The 21397-nt window shown below is 64.9% G+C and overlaps 2 protein-coding genes across 10 annotated transcripts; one reads left to right on the top strand and one right to left on the bottom strand.

The window, feature by feature from the left end:
• Window positions 1-133: 133 nt before the first annotated feature.
• On the top strand, window positions 134-18165 carry STAT2 (signal transducer and activator of transcription 2). Of its 9 annotated transcripts, none has more exons than XM_043532604.1 (25): window positions 196-336; window positions 3848-4011; window positions 4440-4590; window positions 4700-4798; window positions 5109-5201; window positions 5379-5457; window positions 5975-6060; window positions 7161-7381; window positions 7932-8090; window positions 8549-8641; window positions 8911-8970; window positions 9200-9220; window positions 9672-9765; window positions 10028-10084; window positions 11685-11768; window positions 11866-11964; window positions 12244-12379; window positions 13936-13985; window positions 14068-14156; window positions 14509-14648; window positions 15035-15223; window positions 15492-15549; window positions 15878-16025; window positions 16086-16152; window positions 16508-18165. In XM_043532604.1, the coding sequence occupies exons 2-25, from the start codon at window positions 3881-3883 to the stop codon at window positions 16645-16647; spliced, it is 2544 nt and encodes an 847-aa protein (XP_043388539.1). In that variant the 5' UTR covers window positions 196-336; window positions 3848-3880; the 3' UTR covers window positions 16648-18165. The 9 variants fall into 9 exon arrangements, with proteins under 9 accessions (XP_037739621.1, XP_037739617.1, XP_043388539.1 ...); XM_043532600.1 differs by adding an exon at window positions 1528-1582 and having other exon boundaries at window positions 244-336; window positions 15878-16152; XM_043532605.1 differs by adding an exon at window positions 1528-2216 and having other exon boundaries at window positions 281-336; window positions 7233-7381; window positions 15878-16152.
• A 727-nt stretch (window positions 18166-18892) lies between these two features.
• IL23A (interleukin 23 subunit alpha) lies at window positions 18893-19872 on the bottom strand. The gene is made up of 3 exons (XM_037883722.2): window positions 19780-19872; window positions 19303-19446; window positions 18893-19049 (listed from the first exon to the last, which is right to left on the bottom strand). Exons 1-3 carry the CDS (start codon window positions 19870-19872, stop codon window positions 18900-18902), a joined length of 387 nt encoding a protein of 128 aa, XP_037739650.2. The 3' UTR covers window positions 18893-18899.
• Window positions 19873-21397: the final 1525 nt, after the last annotated feature.

Raw genomic sequence — 21397 nt, 5'->3', positions numbered from 1 at the left:
CTGCTCCCCCCACCCCTTCTTCTCTAGGCCACGCCCCCTCCTTCCCTCTCTTTTCCCATCTCGGCCCCGCCCCCTATCCCAGTCCCCGCCTCCCGGGTGACGTGATTTCTGGGAAGTCGGTCGGCTTGCTCCTGCTTCGGGCTCGGCTTTTCCGCCCGGCGCCTCCCCTCCCACCGCTGCCGTCTCCACCAACCAGCGCCGGGCAGGGGCGGGGTCTCCTCCCAGACACGGAAGAGGGGATCCCTGGGCGGCGGGAGGGCAGCGCGGTGCCCGGCACTGCAACCCGTAGGGACCTGCGAGCTGGTTCGCGCACCTGGGAGGTAGCGGCCCGGCGAGGTGAGGGGGGCGGGGCTGGCTCTGGGGGGCCCCGGCACTGGGGAGCTTGGGGGAGGGGTATCTGGGGGGCACTGGGGAGTTTGGGGGCGGGGCAGGGGAGCAGAGGGGAGGGGTATCTGGGGGGCACTGGGGAGTTTGGGGGCGGAGCAGAGGGGAGGGGTATCTGGGGGGCACTGGGGAGTAGGGGGGCAGGGGAGGGGTTTCTGGGGGGCACTGGGGAGTTTGGGGGCTGGGCAGGGGAGCGGGGGGAGGGGTTTCTGGGGGGCACGGGAGCTTGGGGGGTTTCTGGGGGGCACGGGGGAGCTGGGGAGGGTTCTGGGGGGCACTGGGGAGTTTGGGGGTGAGGCAGGGGAGCAGAGGGGAGGGGTTTCTGGGGGGCACTCGGGAGTTTGGGGGTGAGGCAGGGGAGCAGAGGGGAGGGGTTTCTGGGGGGCACTGGGGAGTTTGGGGGCGGGGGGGCAGGGGAGGGGTTTCTGGGGAGTTTGGGGGCAGGGGAGGGGTTTCTGGGGGGCACGGGAGCTTGGGGGGTTTCTGGGGGGCACGGGGGAGCTGGGGAGGGTTCTGGGGGGCACTGGGGAGTTTGGGGGCGGGGGGGCAGGGGAGGGGTTTCTGGGGAGTTTAGGGGCAGGGGAGGGGTTTCTGGGGGGCACTGGGGAGTTTGGGGGCGGGGCAGGGGAGTGGGGGGAGGGGTTTCTGGGGGGCACGGGAGCTTGGGGGGTTTCTGGGGGGCACGGGGGAGCTGGGGAGGGTTCTGGGGGGCACAGGGGAGTTTGAGGCAGTGCAGTGGAGGGGTATTGGGGGGGCTGCTCTCAGTGCCAGCTGATGAGTCTTTCAGCATCAGCAAAAGCCCACCCGTGGCGGGGGGGCAGGGCTGGCTGTCATGGTGCCCTCCCCCATGGGGCAGGAGCCTCCTGGCCAATGTTACCCCCCCACCCTCCCTTCCCTTCCCCAGGTCCTCCCGCCTGTTTTGAGCCCCTGTGGGGAAGGGGGCGGGACGAGGCTGTCATGGCGGGTAGGGGTGTCATGGCATGGCCAGGGCAAGGTGGCGCTGCTCTGGGCAGCGGCTGGCACCCGCCACCCCCTAGTGCGTAAGGCCCTGAGCAGAGCAGAAGTCCCCAGTGGGGCAGAGATAAGAAAAGTGCCCCCGGGGGATCAGGGAACTGAGTCTAGTTCAGTTTCCTTCTCCCTCAGGCTTCGGGTGATGCAGGTGGCAGCTGGCGACGCTGCCCAGCTCTGGCTGTGCAGGGTGATATCCCACCCATGGTGGGCAGCTGGGTGCCCCCCGCAGGGCCCCTCCCTACCAGCCCCCGGCTTCCCTTTGGGGAGCTCGCTGGGGAATCCCAAACGCCGACGAGCTTGCCCCACTTCGCGGCCGGGTAGCTGGGACGCTCTGTCACAAAGCTGGCTCTGAACTCCTCGCCCGAGCCCCTAGGTGGGGGCAGAAATCCGCCTGGCGCTGCCCGGCTGCACCGAATCCCTCCTCTGCCCACCCCAAAGGGTTTAACCCCACGGGAGCCAAGCCCGGAGGGGAGCTGGCTGCGGGGGGAGCCAGTCTGGGGGGGTCCGAGGAGGAGAGGATGGGGTTCATGCTCAGGCCCGGGGGGCCTGGGGTGACAGAGGCTTGGAGGCCAGAAAGTCCCATGGGGTCATTGACTGAGCTCGTGTCTAGTCAGGCCCAGGCCTGTCCCCTCCCTGGCAGATCAGCGTAGGGGAACAAGGCACCTCAGGGCTCTGAACACGATTTGGGACTTGCTAGGCAGGGTTTGTGGGGGGTGTGTGTTGGGAAATGGCTGCAAGTGCTGCGGGTGCCAAGCTGCCGGGAGCCAGGCCAGCGGAAGGAGGCTGGCACGGAAGTTAGTAACGGAACTAGGGGGCATTTGGTGAGTTGCCCTCGACCCGGCCTGTTTCCTGCAGCCCCTGCTAGCCGAACCCTGGGCTCCCCCACAGTTCCAATGAGCCGCTTCTGGCTGAAAGCCCCCAAGACTCCCAAGGATTTGTGCTGTTCATGCCTTTAAAGAGACAAACGTTTTCCAGCTCCAGGGGGGCCCCAAAGTGAGCGGCTGGCTTTGCAGAGGGCCCGCAGACCCCCCTGAGTCAGGGCCAGTTGCGGGTGCTTTGCCGTAACTGGAGCACTCATTTCCCCGGCTCCCCCAAGACGTCCCAGCGTTAGGCCCGGGCACTCGGGGGCATAGGGCCTGTTGGGTCCCGGGGCTGCGGCTGGGGGCACGTGGTTTGTTTTGGTACCATCTGCACCTGAGTCTTCTCTCCTAGTTTCACATCCACATGCTGCTGTTCGGTCGAGTTCTCGAATGCCCACGTGAACGTCCCGGCCTCCAGGCCCCTACGGGCAAAGTGATAGGGAGACTGGAACGACCTAGGGGGGCATCGGGTGCCCTCTGCCAACTGCGCCAAATCACTCTGCGGCTTTGAATCCACCTGGGGGTTCCTTTTATGCTGGGCTGGCATCCAGGGCTGGGCTAGCAGGGGGCTGTGGGTCGGGAGTGAGGGGCACTGGCAGACCTGCAGGTGGGAGGAGCCCGGGCTGGATTCTTGCCCCTAAAGGAAACTAGTGTTTGTTTTGAGCTGGGAGTGCTGGGGGGGGGGGGGGGGGTCGTGTCTCCAGCACCCCCTTTCCGTACAGAGCTGAGTCTGGTTCAGTGGCACCGTGGGGTCAGGGCCTGCGGGGGGAGCTGGGTTAGAGCCACCGGGCCAGCGTCTGATCCTGGCAAGGCAACAGCGGCTGTTTCCCGTGGTGGCTGCGGAACCGGGAACGGTGCCAGGCATGGTCCTCCCCGTGAGTCAGGGACATGGGGCCTTTCCCCTGTAGGGGGTGCTGGCTCTGATCTGGCCCCAGGGCGGGGTCTGGCAGGTGGGGGAGGGGAATGGGGACACAGGGCCTTTTTCTTGTAGGGGGCGCTGGCTCCGATCTGGCCCCAGGGCAGCGACTGGCTTGCTTGGGGGGGGGGGAATGGGGCATGGGGCCTTTCCCCTCTAGGGGGCACTGGCTCCAATCCGGCCCTAGGGTGGGGGCGGGGGCAGGCTGGCTGGGGGTGGGGGGGATGCGAATGCCAACCACCAGAATAAAGCAGCACTAAAGTAGCGGCATCCACCAGCCAGGAGCAGCGGCCCCAGATGTGGTGAGCGGGGGAGGGTTCTGCCACATCTGGGCCTCTCTGTGGTTCTAAGAACAGCGGGGGTGGGGGGCTCAGCAGCCCCATGCCCCCAGCAGCTCGGGCAGCAGGCTCCAGGGAGGCAGGGGTTCAGCCGTGGCACAAAGGCATTTGCAGGTTTGTCCCTGGAGGGGAGCCAGGCCCTGACCCCTGGGGAGCCCGCACGCCAGTCCCCACCCTGGGGCTGGATCGGAGCCGGCACCCCTGAGAGGGGAAGGGCCCGTGTCCCAGCCCCTGGCTCTGTTTCTGTGGCCCGGGGTCCTCCTCTTGCTGGTTTCCTGGGCTGGGGGGTGTGAAGGCCCTCCCCCCAGCTCACCTGCTGCCCTGGTTTGCCTTCCCAGAGGAGGGGCTGAGACGCCAGGGAGGGCCCCACCATGGCCCAGTGGCAGGAGGTCCAGCTGCTGGAGAAGGCCTACCTGGAGAAGGTGCACGAGCTGTACTCGGAGGACCACCTGCCCATGGAAGTACGGCAATACCTGGCCCCCTGGCTCGAAGACCAGAACTGGTAACTGTGGGGCCGGGGAGGGAAGGGTTAACCGTGGGAGGGGGAGTCGGCAGCTGGGATCCCCAGGCACAGGGGTTGTCTCAGCTCTAAGGGGGGGGGGGGGGGTCTGATTTGGGGGCTCGGGGGTAAGGGAAAGATTCCCCCCTCCCCCCCCCCCCCCCCCGATATGAGGGAAGGGAGAGCAGGAGAAGGCGGGTGGGTCTCCAGGAATTGGCTCAGCTGTGGGCTCCCCCAGAGCATACAGCCAACGACCCCTGGGTGCCTCTCCTGGCGTGGCCCCATGGGTCCCCCGTTGGACTTGTGGGGAACAGGCAGGAAAGGGACAGCGCCCCCCACCCCCCCCACCCCCCCCCCCCGGTCAGCGTGGGATCGTCTGGGAGCTGGCCGTGGCTGGGGCTCTGCAGTGCGCCCCCTTGTTCCTGCCCCAGGAGCCGGGCGGCCGAGCCCCACTCTGCCGAAGCCCACATGCTCTTCCACACCCTGCTGGCCCTGCTGGACGACCAGTACAGCCGCTTCGGGACCCGCACGGAGGACTTCGTGCTCAAGCACAACCTCCGCAAGTCCAAGCTCAACTTGCAGGTAAGGAGCGGGGCACTGGGGGGGGGAACGGGGGGGTGCTGGCCTGGGGGGGGGGTCAGGGTGCTGTACCCGGGCCCACTGACCCACCCCCCCCCCCGTTCTCTTCCAGGCCAAGTACCAGGAGTGCCCGGAGCAGCTGGCCAATGTCATTGCCAACCTGCTGCGGGAGGAGAAGGCCATTCTGAACCGGGGGCTCAAGGCCCAGCAGGCAAGCCGGGGGCGGGGCTTATGGTATCCCCCCCCACCTGGCTTCCCGCAGCACAGCGCCCCCTAGTGCCATGTGAGGGCATCGGGGTCAGCCCTGACTGCAAGGGGAGAGCGCACCCAACTTGGCTTGGCGCCCCCTGGCACCCGCAAATGGGGAGAGCCTCCTCCGCGGCTCACTGCCATGAGGCCCTCTTCTCCCCCCGGCATGGCCCTGCAGCTGGCTCTGTCTGGGGGGTGGGGTGGGGATCCCAGCCTGGGGCACGGCGCCTGTGGGGCTAAAAGGGGCCTGTCCCTTGTGCGCCCCCCTGCAGGCTGCAGCTCAGCCGACCTCCAGTGCCCCGATGGAGACAGACCGGCAGCAGAAGATCGAGCGGCGCCTGGCGGAGACCAGGGCAGCGGTGCAGGTGGGTACGGCCCGACTATCACGTATGGGGCCTGGTGTGCTGCCCCCTTCCCCGCCCAGAGCTGGGGTTGAACCTGCGACCAGGTGGCTCCATCCCCCCAGGGCCCAGATGCTGTGCCAGTGCCCGGGCCCCAGGCGCTCCCTGCCCCTGAACCGGTTCCCTTGGCGCCCCCCGCAGGAGCTGGATCGCGAAGTGCGGCACCTGGAGGAGCTGCAGGACACCTTCGACTTCCGCTATAAGATGCACCGAATGGTTGGTGAGGAGCCGAGCCGGGCAGGGCCTGGAGGCCGCAGAGTGGCAGGACCCGGCTGGCTGGTGGAGAGGGGCGTAATGGGGCTGAGCAGCACTGGGGGCTAGGGGTAGTCAGAGGGGTGGGGGATCCCCGCTGCCTGCTGTACCCCAGCGTGCTGGAGCGGCCAGGCTGGGGGCGCTGGAGAGCACAGTGGGTGTAGATCTTTGATTTTCCCTTTAAATAAGGGCAGAGCCGGACCCCGGGAGGGGCTGGGGGATGACTCAGAGAGGAGAGCTCCTCCCCAGAGCCAGCGCTGCCCTCCCTGCCCCAGGGCAGTGCGAGTGGGCTGAGGCCTCCTGTTCTGCGGGCTGGGGTTCAGCAGGGGGCGCTCTCCCCTTGGAGTCAGCGCTGCCCCTGTTCCAGCTAGGGGGCGGGGGGCTCAGCAGGGGGCGCTGTGCTGCGCTAGGGGGCAGATTCTGACCCCATGGCTGCCGTTCCTGTCCCCCCTGACCCTCACTGTGCCCTGTCGCCGTCTCCCCAGCAAACGGCGCTCCCGCCAGCCCCGAGCTGGCCCGCCAGACGGAGCAGCTGCAGGCCATGCTGAACAACCTGGACCGGAGCCGCAAGGTGAGGCTCTACACGGGGCCAGCCCCTTGCTTGGGGGGCAGTCCTAGCGGGGCTCCGTGGGTCCCTGGAGCAGCTGGGTCAAGGTGGCAGTCATCCCCCCCCCCCCTTCTCTGGGGGCTGGTTTCCTGGGTCCCTTCCCCACTGGGTCTTGTCCGGCCGTACCTCAGTTTCCCAGGAGCTGCCTCCTAGCCGGCCTGGGCTCAATGTTGAGCTGGGAGCTGTGCACAGCTGGTCGCCCCAGGGGGGCTGGTGTCTTCCCCATGGGGTTCTCCCTGTCATCCTTCCCCCCCCCCCCCCCGCCGCACCCCCATTGTACTTAAAGTACTGCACAGGGTCTGTTCAGGGGGAATAAGGCAAAGCATCACATTTCTTGATAATACATGTATCCATCAGCCCTGTATCATACGCATATGATAGATATCTCTCACACACTCACTCACTCTGTCTTGTTGTTGTTACCAATGACTTGCTCCCCTTAACTTCACTGGCCAGGTGAGTTAGATGGGGGCGGGGTGGAGCCGGGCGACCGGATCGATGCTCCCATGTTGACAAGACGAGACCTGGGGTCCTCTCGAAGACACCTCACATTTATAGCAGCTTCCCCCTCCTGCAAATCTGACCCAGATGCAAAATCTGTGTCCGTGTCCCTTGGTCCTTTGTGCTGCTCCCTTCTGGGCCTCGTCCCGATGCTGTTCAAAGAGGGTGTCTTCAAAAGAAGGAGCTGGCTTCTAACCCCCCAAGGCCGTCACTATGTCGGCTCTTCTTTAGTGAGCCCACTTGACAAATTGTGTTGGCCTGGGGTCTGGCTTCCATCCCCGCTCCAACCGTTGCAGCTGTCTGGAGGTGCTGCCTTCCGCGCTGGGTCATTCAACAGGGCAATTGATTAAAAAGGGGGGGTGGGGAGGATGTTATTGTACTCCTAGCAAAAAGACCTTTTTTTAACATTATACCAGGGCTCCATTTAAAGTTTGCTCTATAAGGATCTGATACAAAGTTGTAGGAAAATAGGGGCATAACACAAAGTCATATGAAAGTTATGTGAAGATGCTTAATGCAGAGATTTATCTCCCCCCCCTGCCGTCCCCTGGCTGAGCTGGCAGGAGCCGGTGGGGCAGGGCCTGGGGCCCCTCGTGGGTCGCCCGGGGTCACAACGGACACAGTCTCTCCGGCAGGACGTGCTGGCCCGGGCGCAGGAGCTGCTGGGCCGTTGCGAGACGCTGCGGGATTTCCTGCTGGAGGAGCTGGCCGAGTGGAAGGAGCGGCAACGGAGGGCCTGCCTCGGGGCAGCCTGCGACACCAGCCTGAGCCGCCTGCAGACCTGGTAGGGGGTGATTGGAGGATGCTGCACCCCCCCTTGGGAGTCTGGGACCCTTCCACCAGCTGAGCGCAAACCCCTGGCTGGCTGTACGCTCTGCAATTCGAGTCCCCAACCCAGGGACAAGGGTGAACCCCCCGGTGTCCCAGCCAGCCCCTGGGGCTCTGCAGCCTGTCTCCCCACCCGGGCGAGCCTCCCTCTGCACAGATGGTCCGTGATTGCCCCAATATTCAGGTGACTCCCCGTCCCAAAGGACCAGGCATGTCCCCCACATCCATCGGCCCCTAGATCCGGTCCCAGCGCCGGCGGTTTTAGCCAGTCCTGTCCGAAAGGATCCTGCCGTTGATTAGGGAAGAGAAACGAGCGAGTGATTGCCTGGGGGGAAGCGGGTCACGCGGGCGGACACAGACACAGCCGTAGTCCCCCTGGGCCGGCTCAACGGGGATCTCTCGGCCGCCTTGTGCATATCCCGCCAGGTGATGCGGCTCCCTGGCCGGCCAGGCGTCCCAGAGGGGTCCCCCCACCCCGGGCTGACCCGGCTCATCTCCGCCGGCAGGTTCACGGCGGCGGCCGAGGTGCTTTTCCAGCTCTGGCGCCTCCTGCGGGCCCTGGGTGACCAGCACGCCAAGCTCACCTACCTGCACGACCCGCTGGAGGCACAGCGGCCCCTGCTGGAGAGCCGGCTGCAGGAGCACCTCTCCTGCCTCTTGAGGAGGTGCTGGGGGCTGTGCCCAGGGGAGGGGGCTAGGAGGTGGGGGGGGCTGCCCCATGGGAACCTGAGGGTGGGGGGGGGGGCTGGCGCATGGAGGAGCAGGGGCTGCCCTTAGGAGCCAGGGAGGGGGTGGGATGATGCATGGAGGAGTGGGGGGCTGCCCCTAGGAGCATGGGGGTGCATGGGTGGCTGGTACACGGGGGTGTGGGGCTGCCCCTAGGAGTGTGGGACGGGGTGGTATGATGTGTGGAGGGGCCACGGGGCTGCCCCTAGGAGCAAGGGGGGTTGGTGGGGGGGGCGGCCCCACAGATGCATGGGGCAGGGGCTCCTTGGTGCAGAGATCTGGCCTGCTCAGGCCAGAGGAGGGGGGGGTCGCTGGGCTACGTGGTATTCGGTGGGGGGGCGGAATTGAAGCGAGTTGGGGGGCACCCTGCGGCGCTAACGCCTCCCCCACCCCCCAGTGCCTTCGTGGTGGAAATCCAGCCCATCATGCCTTTCCCCAACCAGAGGCCCCTGGTTCTGAAAACTGGCAGCAAGTTCTCCGTCCGCGCCAGGTGAGCCCCCCCCCCCCCCCCCCCCCCCCCAGCCCGTGGCGCCCCGCCTGTCCCCAACCATCCTGCGTGGGGGGGCTGGTGCTTACTCCACAGCCTTCCTCCCAGGGGCAGGTCCCTGCTTCTGGCCCTGGCAGGATGGGCCGTGTTGGGAGCAGGTGCTAGAGGGTGAGGGGCGCTGAGCCCTGGGGGCAGCGTGCCCCCCCTTCCCCCATGCAGGCCATGTGCCCTGCCAGTCCAGTGGCCAGGGTGACAGGCTCTTCTCCCCGCAGGCTCCTGGTCAAGCTGCAGGATCGAAGCCATCGGCTGGAGGCGAAAATCATCCTTGACCAGTGAGTCAAGTCCCCCCCTATCCCCACCATGAGGGCCTTAACCCCCTTCCCCCTGGGGCCTGGAGGCCAGCCCAGTCGCAAGGCAGGGGGTGGGGGCCAGGGGTACAGGGAGCTCTGGCTGGGGGATGGGGACAAGGAAACCCTGGTTGGGGCTGCGGGAGCCCGGGGTGGGGCAGGGTCCCCAGTGAACCAGTTGATTACTGATGGTGTCCTGTCTTTCCTCCTGCAGGCATCCCCCCGATGTGAAAGGGTGAGAACCAGGCCAGCACCTAGGAGAAACCTGGGGGGATGGACGGACTGGGACATGGGGCCTTTCCCCTCTAGGGGGTGCTGGCTCCCACCTGGCCCCAGGGCAGGGACTGGCTGGCTTGGGGGCAGAGGGGGGAGCGGGGCCTTTCCTTTCTAGGGGGCGCCAGCCCTGATCTGGCCCCAGGGCAGGGATCCAGTTTGTTCCCGGCACCAGCTCTGCTCCAGCCAAGGTGCCCGGGGCTGAGAGCTGCCCTCTGGCCAGCAGTGCCCCCCATACGCTTGGCCTAGGGCTCTTACCCAAGAGAGCCTGGAGAGAGAGCATTTACTGGGCGCCCGCCATCGGGGTCTCTGGCTCTGTCCCGCCATGTGACGGCCAGGACTCGAACCCGGGTCTCTGCGCCAGCGCGGCACGACCGCCCTCACGGCCCCGCCGCTCTCGCTTCTCCCCGCAGGTTCCGGAAGTTCAACATCTTGACATCCACCAGCAAGACGCTGGTCCAGGACGATCCGCACATGGAGGGGCTGGTCTGCGACTTCCGGCACATAGTATGGGCCAAGCGTGGGGGCCCGGACGCCGGGGAGGGGGTGGGATGGGATGGGGAGCCCGGACGCCTGGGTTCTCAGTGGACTGGGGAGCAGAGGGCGGGTGGGGTGCGGAGCTTGGATGCCTGGGTTCTCAGCTTGGGGAGTGGGAGTGGGGAGCCAGGACTCTGAGGTGGGGGAGCCTTTGGCCCCATGGCCCCCCTGCTGTGGGCTGGGCTGAGTGGGCAGGGGCCAAGAGCTGACTCCCGCCCCCTCTCCTTTGCAGTCACTGAAGGACCAGAGGGCCGGGGCCTCGGGCAAAGGCAGCAAAGGTGCCAGCGAGGTGGGTTTCCTGCATGTGCCCTGCCGGCCAGGGGCGGCCCTGGCACCTACAGAGCCAGGCCTGGCTCTGTGGATGAGGGGAAAGCGGTGGACGTGTTGTTCCTTGACTTTAGCAAAGCTTTTGACACGGTCTCCCACAGTATTCTTGCCAGCAAGTTAAAGAAGTCTGGGCTGGATGAATGGACTATAAGGTGGATAGAAAGTTGGCTAGATTGTCGGGCTCAGCGGGTAGTGATCAATGGCTCCATGTCTAGTTGGCAGCCCGTATCAAGTGGAGTGCCCTAGGGGTCGGTCCTGGGGCCGGTTTTGTTCAATATCTTCATTAATGATCTGGAGGATGGTGTGGATTGCACCCTCAGCAAGTTTGCAGATGACACTAAACTGGGAGGAGAGGTAGATACGCTGGAGGGTAGGGATAGGATACAGAGGGACCTAGACAAATTAGAGGATTGGGCCAAAAGAAATCTGATGAGGTCCAACAAGGACAAGTGCAGAGTCCTGCACTTAGGACGGAAGAATCCCATGCACCGCTACAGACTAGGGACCAAATGGCTAGGCAGCAGTTCTGCAGAAAAGGACCTAGGGGTTACAGTGGACAAGAAGCTGGATATGAGTCAACAGTGTGCCCTTGTTGCCAAGAAGGCCAATGGTATTTTGGGATGTATACGTAGGGGCATTGCCAGCAGATTGAGGGACATGATCGTTCCCCTCTATTCAACATTGGTGAGGCCTCATCTGGAGTACTGTGTCCAGTTTTGGGCCCCACACTACAAGAAGGACGTGGAAAAATTGGAAAATGTCCGGTGGAGGGCAACAAAAATGATTAGGGGACTGGAACACATGACTTATGAGGAGAGGCTGAGTGAACTGGGATTGTTTAGTCTGCGGAAGAGAAGAATGAGGGGGGATTTGATAACTGCTTTCAACTACCTGAAAGGGGGTTCCAAAGAGGATGGATCTAGATTGTTCTCAGTGGTAGTGGATGACAGAACGAGGAGTAATGGTCTCAAGTTGCAGTGGGGGAGGTTTAGGTTGGATATTAGGAAAAACTTTTTCACTAGGAGGGTGGTGAAACACTGGAATGTGTTACCAAGGGAGGTGGTGGAATCTCCTTCCTTAGAGGTGTTTAAGGCCCGGCTTGACAAAGCCCTGGCTGGGATGATTTAGTTGGGGATTGGTCCTGCTTTGAGCAGGGGGTTGGACTAGATGGCCTCCTGAGGTCCCTTCCAACCCTGATGTTCTATGACCAGCCCCAGGGCAGAGCTGGGTGGGGGAGGAGAGCTGGCACTGGGTTTATTGGTGACAGCCCCCCCCATGCTGCCCCCTGGGGGCTGCCACCCCAGATGGGTCTCACTGCTGCCCCTGGAGGTGCCCAGCCCCGCTTCAGACCTGTTGGGTTATGACTTCCCTTAACAAACCTGGACCCAGTGTGGTGACCCCTCTGCGGGGACCCCCTGGGAGGCGCTGAAACGCCGGGGGGGGGCCAAACCCCCATGGGGGCGGAGGCAGGGGCAGGCCATCCCGTGTGGCCAAGAGGGGTCTGGGGCCGGGTGGGGTTGGGACCCTGGCTGACTGCCCCCCCCCCCCCGTCTCTGTTGCAGGGCCTGCCGGCTGTCACGGAGGAGCTGCACCTCATCACGTTCACACTGGACTATAAGTACCAGGATCTGGTGCTGGAGCTGCAGGTGGGCGAGGGGAGGGCCTGAGTGGGGGCGGAGGGGGCATGGGGAGGGTGGTCTTGTTCCCTCCCCCGCTGACGGCTCTCCTCTTCCCCCCCCACAGACATCCACCCTGCCTGTGGTGATCATCTCCAGCAACAACCAGTTCTCCAGCGCCTGGGCCTCTGTGCTCTGGTTCAACATGCTCAGCCCAGACCCTAAGGTGAGGGGCTCTCCCCCCCACACCCCAGCAAGCCAGCGGCACAGCTGCTCTGCGCAATTAGGGACTGTAGGGGGCCGGGGTCAGGACACCACAGTGGGAGGAGGGCATCTCTTCCCTACGCGCGGTTCGGCTCAGGTGTGGGGGCCCCCTGGCAGCCACGTCCCTGTGGCCCGTACGCCCCCCCCCCCATGCTGCTCCAGCAGCGGGGCCCGGCAGGGCCCCAATCTGGTTACGGGGCGCCCCAGCCCCTCCCCCTCTAACCCCGCTCTCTCCCCACAGAACCAGCTGTTCTTCTCCGCGCCGCCGGCTGCCTCCTGGGCCCAGCTGGCCGAGGTGCTGAGCTGGCAGTTCTCAGTCGCCACCAAGCGCGGGCTGGACGAGGACCAGCTGCACATGCTAGCGGAAAAGCTCTTTGGTAATGGCCCCCCCCCGAGCAACAATGGGGAGAGGGGGGAGTCAGCACCTGGCTAGCACCCCTATCGGCTACAAAGCAGACTCCCCTGGGCGGGAAAGGCCCAGGCCTGTCCCAGCCGTAGCCCATCACCGGGGTCTCTGGGCAGTGCTGAGGGGAGGGTGAGCCTAAAGGGAAGACCCCCAAGTCCACGGGGCTCAGAGCAGCTGGGCCGGACCCCCTGGCCTCTGTGCTGCCCCCTCCCACATGTGTGGAGCGTGCAGCGAGGGTGGGAGGAATGGCACAGGGCAGGCAAAGACGCCTGGGTTCTCCTCCCAGGTCTGACCTTGGGGGAGTCGCTTCTCCTTCCTGTACCCCACTTTCCCCTCTGCAGTGTCGGGGGGGCAACTGTGACGGGATCCCCGGGGTGCAGCCTGGGACTGTGGGACCCCTGAACTCACTAATCTGGGCTATCTCCCACAATGCCTTGCTGGTGACAAGCAGCAAACCCCTCCAGGCGCTCAGCACAACGGCATGTGGGCCCCCTCCCCCCCGCCCCCAGCTAGACTGTGTGGCTGCTCCCAGAGCCACTCGCGAATCACACAGGGAGAGGCACCAGCCGAATCCGCCCAGCTCCCAGCCTTGCACCCCAGGAATATACCGTCCTGCTCTGCTCAAGACAAGCTGTGCCAATTTATTAATTGGTTCCCCACTTCATCGATGGAAAGTGGGCGTACGCCAGCCTTTGCAAACCCCCTACCAAACACCCCAGGCAAACTCACTAGTAAAGATAAACAGTTAAACAAGTTTATTGACGACAAAAGAGATCTTAAGTGATAGGCAAAAAGTCAGGGTTCGTTACCAAGAGAAAATAAAACCGCTGGATATAGCCGTTCATAGTATGCAGATTTCACCCCTGAAACCTGGACCAGTCTCCTCTGCTGGAGTTTTCTGAGCATCCTTGTTGCTGGCAGCGTAGGTGGGGGCAGGAGAAAGGCCCAGCATGGGCCCCCCCCCCTTCTGTTTTATACCCTTAGTCCAGGTGCTTGGAGAACGCAAGTCCAGCCATGTCTGGGGGGCGTTGCTGATTCCCCAGGTGAAGCAGTACCCGGGTGTCTCCCCTGTGCTGAGCCACTGAATTGTAACTTCTCTGCTGGACAATGGCTGGTGATGTCCCTTCAGCACCCACCCGGGTGTTCGTTCCCCCCCTTGTCGTTGTCTCTGGGGAGTTGGTATCTCCCACAGCGTGTTCTAGTGACAACCCCACAACACAACTCTGACGATTTCCTAGGCACTGATGATACACACACGTTTAGCTCGAACGGTGGCTTTCCACAGCTCGTAACCTTGCCCCGATCCCTCCCACGGCCTGCTTCCTACGCAATATCCCCATTTGGCGTCGATGCGGAATATGGGGGTTACAGGGCGCTCCCTCGAGTATAGAATGTCACAGCGATGGTCCCTGCTGGGGGGGGGGTCAGTGCTGAGTCTGGGGAGGGGGACGAGGACCCCACAGAAGCTGTGTTAATTCACCCTGCAAATTTCTCCCCCCATTTTCTTCCCCCACCCCCATCTTAAAGGGCTGGAAGCCACCCCCGCCAGCACCCTGACCTGGGCCAGGTTCGCCAAGGTAAGCGGCTGCTGAGTGACTGGTCCCGTCCCCCCCGCCTCTGGAATCCCCCCCTCAGCCTTTCGCCTTCTCTCTGCTGCAGGACAACCCACCCGTCTTCTCCTTCTGGACCTGGTTGGACGGGATCCTGAGCCTGATCCAAGAACACCTGGCTCAGCTCTGGAAGGACGGGTAGGGGCTGGCTGGGAGGGGACGGGGACGGGGAGGGGGATGATCTGAGCAGCGCATGGGGTGCCTGCTCCCCCGTGTGGTCAGACCCAGAATTGCAGTGTCCCCCCCCCCCGCCCGGGTTTTCTCCAGACCCTGAACCTGGGGCCAGCGCAGCCCATTATGGGGGTTTGAGTGGAAGGGGCAGAGGAGGGTTTAAGGGAGCAGCTTCCCCACCACCCCGGTAAAGGGGATAGGGGCTGTGCAGCCCCGGCGGAGTGAGGACCCCAGGTGCTGAGCGTGGTGGGGAGGGGGCGCCGGGGGGCCTCCTCCGGGGGCCCTGCCAGCAGCTGACCCGGGCTCCGCTCCCCTCCAGGCACATCATGGGCTTCGTGAGCCGCAAGCGGGAGCGGCAGCTGCTGAAGAGGAAGCAGATGGGCACCTTCCTGCTGCGTTTCAGTGAGAGCAGCCGCGATGGCGGCATCACCTGCAGCTGGGTGGAGCCCGGGGAGAAAGGTGGGTCTGCCCCAGGGCGTGGCCCCCTGCTCCCCAGGTCTGGAGCCAGGCTCTTCTCTTCCCCAGTGCAAGTGCCTGGTGCCAGAACCCAGGAGTCCGGGCTCCCAGCCTCCCTTCCTCAAACCCCTGGACCCGACTCCCATCCCACAGCTGGGAAGAGAACCCATGAGTCCGGGCTCCCAGGCCCCTGCACCCCTCATTGGATGCCAGTTATCGTGGGGCGGGGGCAGTGTTACCTAATGGTTGGATTGGAGCATTGTGAATCCGGACTCCTGGGTTCTCCTCCCGGCACTGGGAGACCTTGGTGCAGCCTGTCCTGTCTCTGGGGCTCTCCCTTGCAGTGACACCCCCCTCCCTTCGCTGAGCTGACACCCTCCCCGCCCCAGGTCAGCCCAAGGTCCGTTCCGTGGAGCCCTACACCAAGATGGAGCTGAAGTCGCTGGCGCTGCCGGACATCATCCATGACTACCAGCTGGTGGCCGCCGAGAACATCCCCGAGAACCCCCTCAAGTTCCTGTACCCCAGCACGCCGCGGGACGAGGCCTTCGGGAAGTACTACACCGAGAGGAGGGAAGGTACCGGCCGGTGGCCTCCCCCCGCAGGCCCTGCTAGCCCAGCCCTGGGTTCCCCCCGCCCCGCCCACAGCTGTACCCGTGCCCCTCACTCCTCCCAGCCCTGGTACAACGCTCCTCACCTAGGCCACAGATAGAATACGTAGAATTGGTGACCGGCTGGTTTGGTAGCGGGGGTGGGGAGGGTCTTTCGGGAGGGGGTGGGGGGCAGGGGCGTGTTTCTGCCTGGCTCCCCTCTCTCTCACCCCTCTGTTCTCCTTTCTCCCTCCAGTGGACCTGCTGGAGCAGAAGAAATACCTGAACCAGCGCCTGATCAGAGTGTCCTCCAGGTGAGGGAGCCGGACGCCGGGGTCCCTGTGTGCTGGCCTGCCCCAGCCCTTCCCAGGAAGTACCTGATTTCTCCCCCACCCCATCCAAGGGCCCAGCCCCTCTCCCCAGCCGGGCGGCCCCACTGACCGCAGGAGCTCCCCTGGGGCACTCCCAGCTACACCCTCTCCCCTCCCTAGTCTCGGCTACGCAGCCCTTCAAATCCCCCCACCCCCACCCCTGCAGAGCGGCTCGAGATGGGCCTGGGTCTTGGGGGCTGGGTGGGGTTGCCCCATTCCTGAGAGCTCCCCACCGCACACTCACTAAGCCAGGCGCCCCCTGTCTTCCTAGGCAGCCCAATGAGCCGTGGCTCCCGGAGGGCATGGTGGAGGCCCCCCCTGCAGCTGAGGGGCCGGGGCCCAATCAGCTGGAGGTGCTGGAGCTGGGGACCGATCAGCTGGAGCTTGGAGCCAATGGGCTGGAGGCGCTGGAGCTTGGAGCCAATGGGCTGGAGGCGCTGGAGCTTGGAGCCAATGGGCTGGAGGCGCTGGAGCCGGGGGCCAGTACTCAAGAGGTGCTGGAGGCTCTGGAGCAGGAACTGGACCTGATGAGGTTTGATTCGGCTGGTGAGTCTCCAGTTCCCGCCCTGGGGGAGGGCACTTGGCACCAAGAGGGTGGGGGGAGTAAAGAGGCCAACCCCCTCCCCCCAGCTCTGCCGGTGCCCCTCACTCCCGACCCGCGGCCCCCTACGCTCCCAGCCCTGGCTGTGTCCCGTTTCCCCAGGCCCTGCGGCCCCCGGCTCCCCATGAGCAATGTTCCCTCTAATTTTTGACAGGCCGTGTGCGCAAAAAATGTCTTCTGTGCAAATTGTTGTGGGCGCCATGTTTCGCCGGGAGCGCGGGGTTTCGGGTCCATGCGCTCCCACATGGGCACAGCTTAGAGGGAACCGTGCCCATGAGCCCGGCTCCCCTTCTCTTGCAGGCTCCAACATGCTCCGAGGCGGAGACCCCTACCTGCCCCTGCCGGACGACGTGCCCCCCCCGGTGCTACCTGGCAACACCTTGTTCCTGGGGGCCAACGACTTCCCCCCACTCCAGGTCGACTCCAAGGACTTCCAGTGACAGCATCTCCCACTGCTGCCCCATCACTGGGGGGACTCAGAGGCCAGGGCCTTTTCCCGAGCCCCACTGTGTACTGGGGGGTGGCCCTGGCTCCGCCCTCTCCCGGTCTTCCGGTTAGGCCTCGGGGCATCAGTGAGGCCAAGGGGGTCTGGCCCAACCCCTGCCCAACCTGTCCATGGGAGGTGAAAGCCCCTGGACTCTGGGTGTGGGGGCTCTCAGCCTGAGCCCACAGCTAGGTGCCTTGCCCTAGGTCCTCGCGGGGGGGGAGAGTTTTACCATAGAACCCAGGAGTCCGGGAGGAGTGGAGCCACCCTGTGAACTCCCCCCATGGCGTAGCCATGTCTCCCTGTCCCTGCACGGGCTGCTCCCTGGAGCCGTGGGCTCTCTCGTTGGCCTGGAGGTGGGGGGCTGTGGTTCTCGGGCCTTCCTGGCTGGGGGGCTCTGGCCTTAGTGCTGAGGGTGTGGGTGGCTTTGCCCCCCAGGGGCCGTGAGACAAACTCTCTCTCTTGTAAATAAACCTGCCCCACCCTAGCTCACTGTGGTGCTGTGGGGGGGGGCGCTCTGGGAGGGGAGGGAATCCCCTGAACTGTCTGTCCCCCTTGTGTGGGGGCCCTGTGTGTGCCACACCCTCCTGCTGCCAGGGGCTGTTGTGCTCTGTGTGGCCACCAGAGGGCACCACCCCCTCTCCTACTGTTCCCACCACTCTCTTCCCCCCCCGCCCCCCCCCCCGACAGATTACAGGGGAGGGGAGCCCCCCACCTGGAGGGGAGCCACTGGCCCTTCGCTGAAGCGGAGCTCTGCTCCCCCCAGGCCAGGAGCAGGGCCCTGGCTGGCTCCTGAGGCCCCCTACGCTGGGCTGGTTCCAGGGCAGGGGGGCCTGGAGCTGGATGTGGGGAGGAGCAGGGAGGGGTGTGTGCGTGTGTTACCAGGTGGGGCCCCCAGGGGGTGCACTAGGGGCTGGGACTGGCTTGAGGCTTCCCAGGGCATCCAAGCTGGGACCAGATCCCAGGCGTTCTGCCCCTCAGTCCATCCGTGTCCCCCCGCCCCTCAACCATGCTGCTTCCTCCCGAGGGGGTGCGGGGGCGAGCAGAGCAGGGAGGACGATGCTCCTGGTGCCTGCTGACGGCAGAAGCCCCTTCCCCTATAACTGCCCTGAGGGATAGCTCAGTGGTTTGAGCATTGGCCTGCTAAACCCAGGGTTGTGAGTTCAATCCTTGAGGGGGCCCTATAGGGATGTGGAGCAAAAATTGGGGATTGGTCCTGCTTTGAGCAGGGGCTTGGTACTAGATGACCTCCTGAAGACCCTTCCAACCCTGATATTCTGTGGGAGAGGCTCTGGCCCATTCCTGGGGAGCTGCTGCAGGGGGGCTGGGGTGGGGTGGGGTGGGGGGTCTCTGAGATTGTACTGTCCTGATCTGCATGGCCCAAGGGGGCCGTGGTCCTTACAACCCCCTGCTCCCCCACCCCGGTGCCAGCCACGTGGCTGGGAATTGTTCATAATATTTTGTATGACGACTGTGTGTGCCTCAGTTTCTCTATGTGCTGCATCGTTAACTAGGTATGCGGTAGGGGAAAGGTTTACTCCTTGCAATGACCCAGGCATGACTGATGCCTGGCTGGCGGGGCCTGAGTCCCTTGCCCCAGAGGACAACGGCCCGGACATTTGAATCCTAGCAACTAACAACCCCAGTCGGCCGATCCTCTGCAGGAAGCTGGCCAGGTGGGACCAGCTGGAGAACAAAGAGCCGAGGAGGAGAAGGGCCAGGTGCCGAGGTTTGCCCAGGAACAGAAGAAAGGACTGAGGAGGGCCAGGGGCCGCTGTAAAGTGCGGGCTCGTGGAAGCCGCAGACTCTTCGGGGCTGGGGCTGAGGGTGTTGGGCCCTGGCCTGACCCATGAGGACTTTCCTGGGACGTTCTCTTTCTCTGTGCTGCCCCAAGGGCTTTCTAGCCGTATAATAAACCCCCCGAACACCCCGAGGCATAGACCCGTCTGTACACATCAAACCTTTTACTAGGCACTTGCGGCTGGGGAGCCGATAAATAACATAAATAGCCACCCGGTGGGGGCATAAATACACAGCGGCTGCTCATAAATAACCCGCTGGCCGGGCAATAAATACGGGGGGGGGTTTACAACAACCATCAGAGTCCAGAAGCAGGCGGAGCTCAGCCCGGGGCTGGGCTCGCTGCACTGGCCGGGCGGACAGGAGCCGGGGGTCTCTGTCGCTCCTGGATAAATGCTCCCCCTCAGCTTAGTGGGTGGCCGCGCTGTGGGCAAAGACCCGCGCCATCACGGCCGAGAAGGAGCAGAGCTGGCGGAGGATCCGGTGCTGGATTAGGGGCCGTTCCCAGGGCTGGCTCTGCGGCGGTGGGGTTCCCGGCCCCTCGGCGAAGCTGCCGTTCTGCTGGGCGAAAGGACAGCGGGGTTACGCTGGGCCCCGGCCCAGGAGGTAGAACCCCCACCCCCACCCCCAGCCAGGCACAGGCCTTGGGAGATGGCACTGGGCGCTTGGTGGCACCCAGGCCTGGAGGCGGCCAACAGGGGCTCCTGGCTGCTGCTGGGGGGTTATTCCCCACACCCCCTGCTGCCCCCCGTGGGCCCCAGTTCCCCCAGCCCAGCGGCTGGTGGACCCCAGGCCGCAGGGCCCCTCTCACCTGGACGAGGCTGGTCAGCTGGGCCAGGGCACCCTGCAGCGCGGCCATGGGGCTGTCAGCCGGGCCCCTCAGCTCGGCAAAGACGTTGGAGTCCAGCAGGGCGCGGTAATGCCGCAGGGCCTCGTGGATCCGGCGCAGGCAGCTCTGGGGGCGGGAGGGGGGCATGAGGGGGTGTCGGGGGGGGGTCCCCCACATCCCTGCTGCTCCCCACCCACAGCTAGGGGCTTGTTCCCGAGTCCAGGGGGATTGGGGCTGGGGGAGACCCCGGCTCAGCTATGGGGGGAGGTCAGCAGCCCTTCCCCCCCCCAAGGTGCCCCTCATTACTGAGGGGGGCTGAATGATTATTTTCTATATCTCTCTCCCTCCCTGCCCCCCAGCTCGCCCATCTGCCCTTCCCCCATCTGCCCTTCCCCCTCTGCCCCCAGCTCGCCCATCTGTCCCCCCCCACCCCACCCGCGGGGCCCGTCGGGCTGGTACCTGGTCAGAGCCCAGCTTGTCGGGGTCGCAGTTGTCGCTGCATCGGATCTGGGGGGTCAGGTCCTCGCTGGGCTTCTCCTCCACCAGGTGCATCTGGTTGGGAGCAGCAGAGCTGTGGGTCAGCACGGCCTGTGCTAGGGGGCAGCTGCCCTCCCCCACAGCCCCCCACTTCCATCCATTGCCCCCCACCCCGTCCCAGTCCCCCCTCCATCCATCACCCCAGCTGCCCCCAGAGCCCCCCATGTCCATCCATTGCCTGACCCACCCCCCCCACAACCCCCCTCATCCATCACCCCAGCTGGCCCCTCACATCCCCCCACTTCCATCCATTGACCCAGTCACTCCCCCCAGCCCCCCTCTCCATCCATCACCCCGGCCACCCCCCCACCTCCGTCCATCGCTCCAGACGTCCCCCCGCCCCCCATTCAGCTGCTGCACACTCCTCTGTGCACCTGCCCCTGCTCGCCCCCCCCCCCCCCGGCATGGGCCCAAGGCTCAGGGGGTCACCCCCTAGAGAGATGCAATACCAGACCCTCCCCCTGCCCCCCAATTGTCCCAGGCTGGTGCTCCCTAGCCCCTGAGATCCCAGGAAAGGCCCAGCTCAGAGCTGGGATAGGCCCATGCGCTGGGTTTTTTAGACATGTTGTGAATTTCTGGAGCTGCTTCCTGGAAGGGGGGAGGAATCGCCCTCAGGGACGTCCCTGAGTGGCCAGGTGAGGGGCTGGCGGGGAGCCCTGACTCGCCCCAAAGGGCCTATGGGGCACCAACCCCCAAATACCCCTGCCCTAAAGGAAACGGGGCCCTGCAGCTGTCTGTCCGTCCGTCACTGGACACGTCCCGCCCGCAGCCTGTCCCCATACACCCCGTCTGTCCGTCCGTCACTGGATATGTCCTGCCCGCAGCCTGTCCACATACACCCTGTCTGTCCGTCCATCACTGGATATGTCCTCCCCCCCCACACCTGTCCACACCCCCTCCCGTCTATCCGTCCATCACTGGACGTGTCCCCCACAGCCTTTCCATGCCCCATCTGGCTGGCTGGCTCTAGCCATGCGCCCCCAGCCCTCCCACCCCATATCTCTACCCTCCTCCTGTCTGTCCATCCTAGAACCGCAACCACCCCGCCCTCTCTGGCTGGCTGTCGGTCACTGGACATGTCCCCCATACCCAGCCCATCCATGCCCCCTCTGGCTGGCTGTCAGTCACTGGACATGTCCCCCCCCAGCCTGTCCATGCCCCCTCTGGCTGGCTGTCGGTCACTGGACATGTCCCCCCCAGCCTGTCCATGCCCCCTCTGGCTGGCTGTCGGTCACTGGACATGTCCACCCCAGCCTGTCCATGCCCCCTCTGGCTGGCTGTCGGTCACTGGACATGTCCCCCCCACCCAGCCCGTCCATGCCCCCTCTGGCTGGCTGTCGGTCACTGGACATGTCCCCCCCACCCAGCCCGTCCATGCCCCCTCTGGCTGGCTGTCGGTCACTGGACATGTCCCCCCCCACCCAGCCCGTCCATGCCCCCTCTGGCTGGCTGTCGGTCACTGGACATGTCCCCCCCACCCAGCCCGTCCATGCCCTCTCTGGCTGGCTGTCGGTCACTGGACATGTCCCCCCCCCCCCCC

This window comes from Chelonia mydas, chromosome 20 (assembly GCF_015237465.2).
Source record: "Chelonia mydas isolate rCheMyd1 chromosome 20, rCheMyd1.pri.v2, whole genome shotgun sequence".
NCBI classification, from domain to species: Eukaryota; Metazoa; Chordata; order Testudines; family Cheloniidae; genus Chelonia; species Chelonia mydas.
Note: the sequence above shows the minus strand (reverse complement) of the source record. Positions and strands in the feature narration are given on the sequence as shown.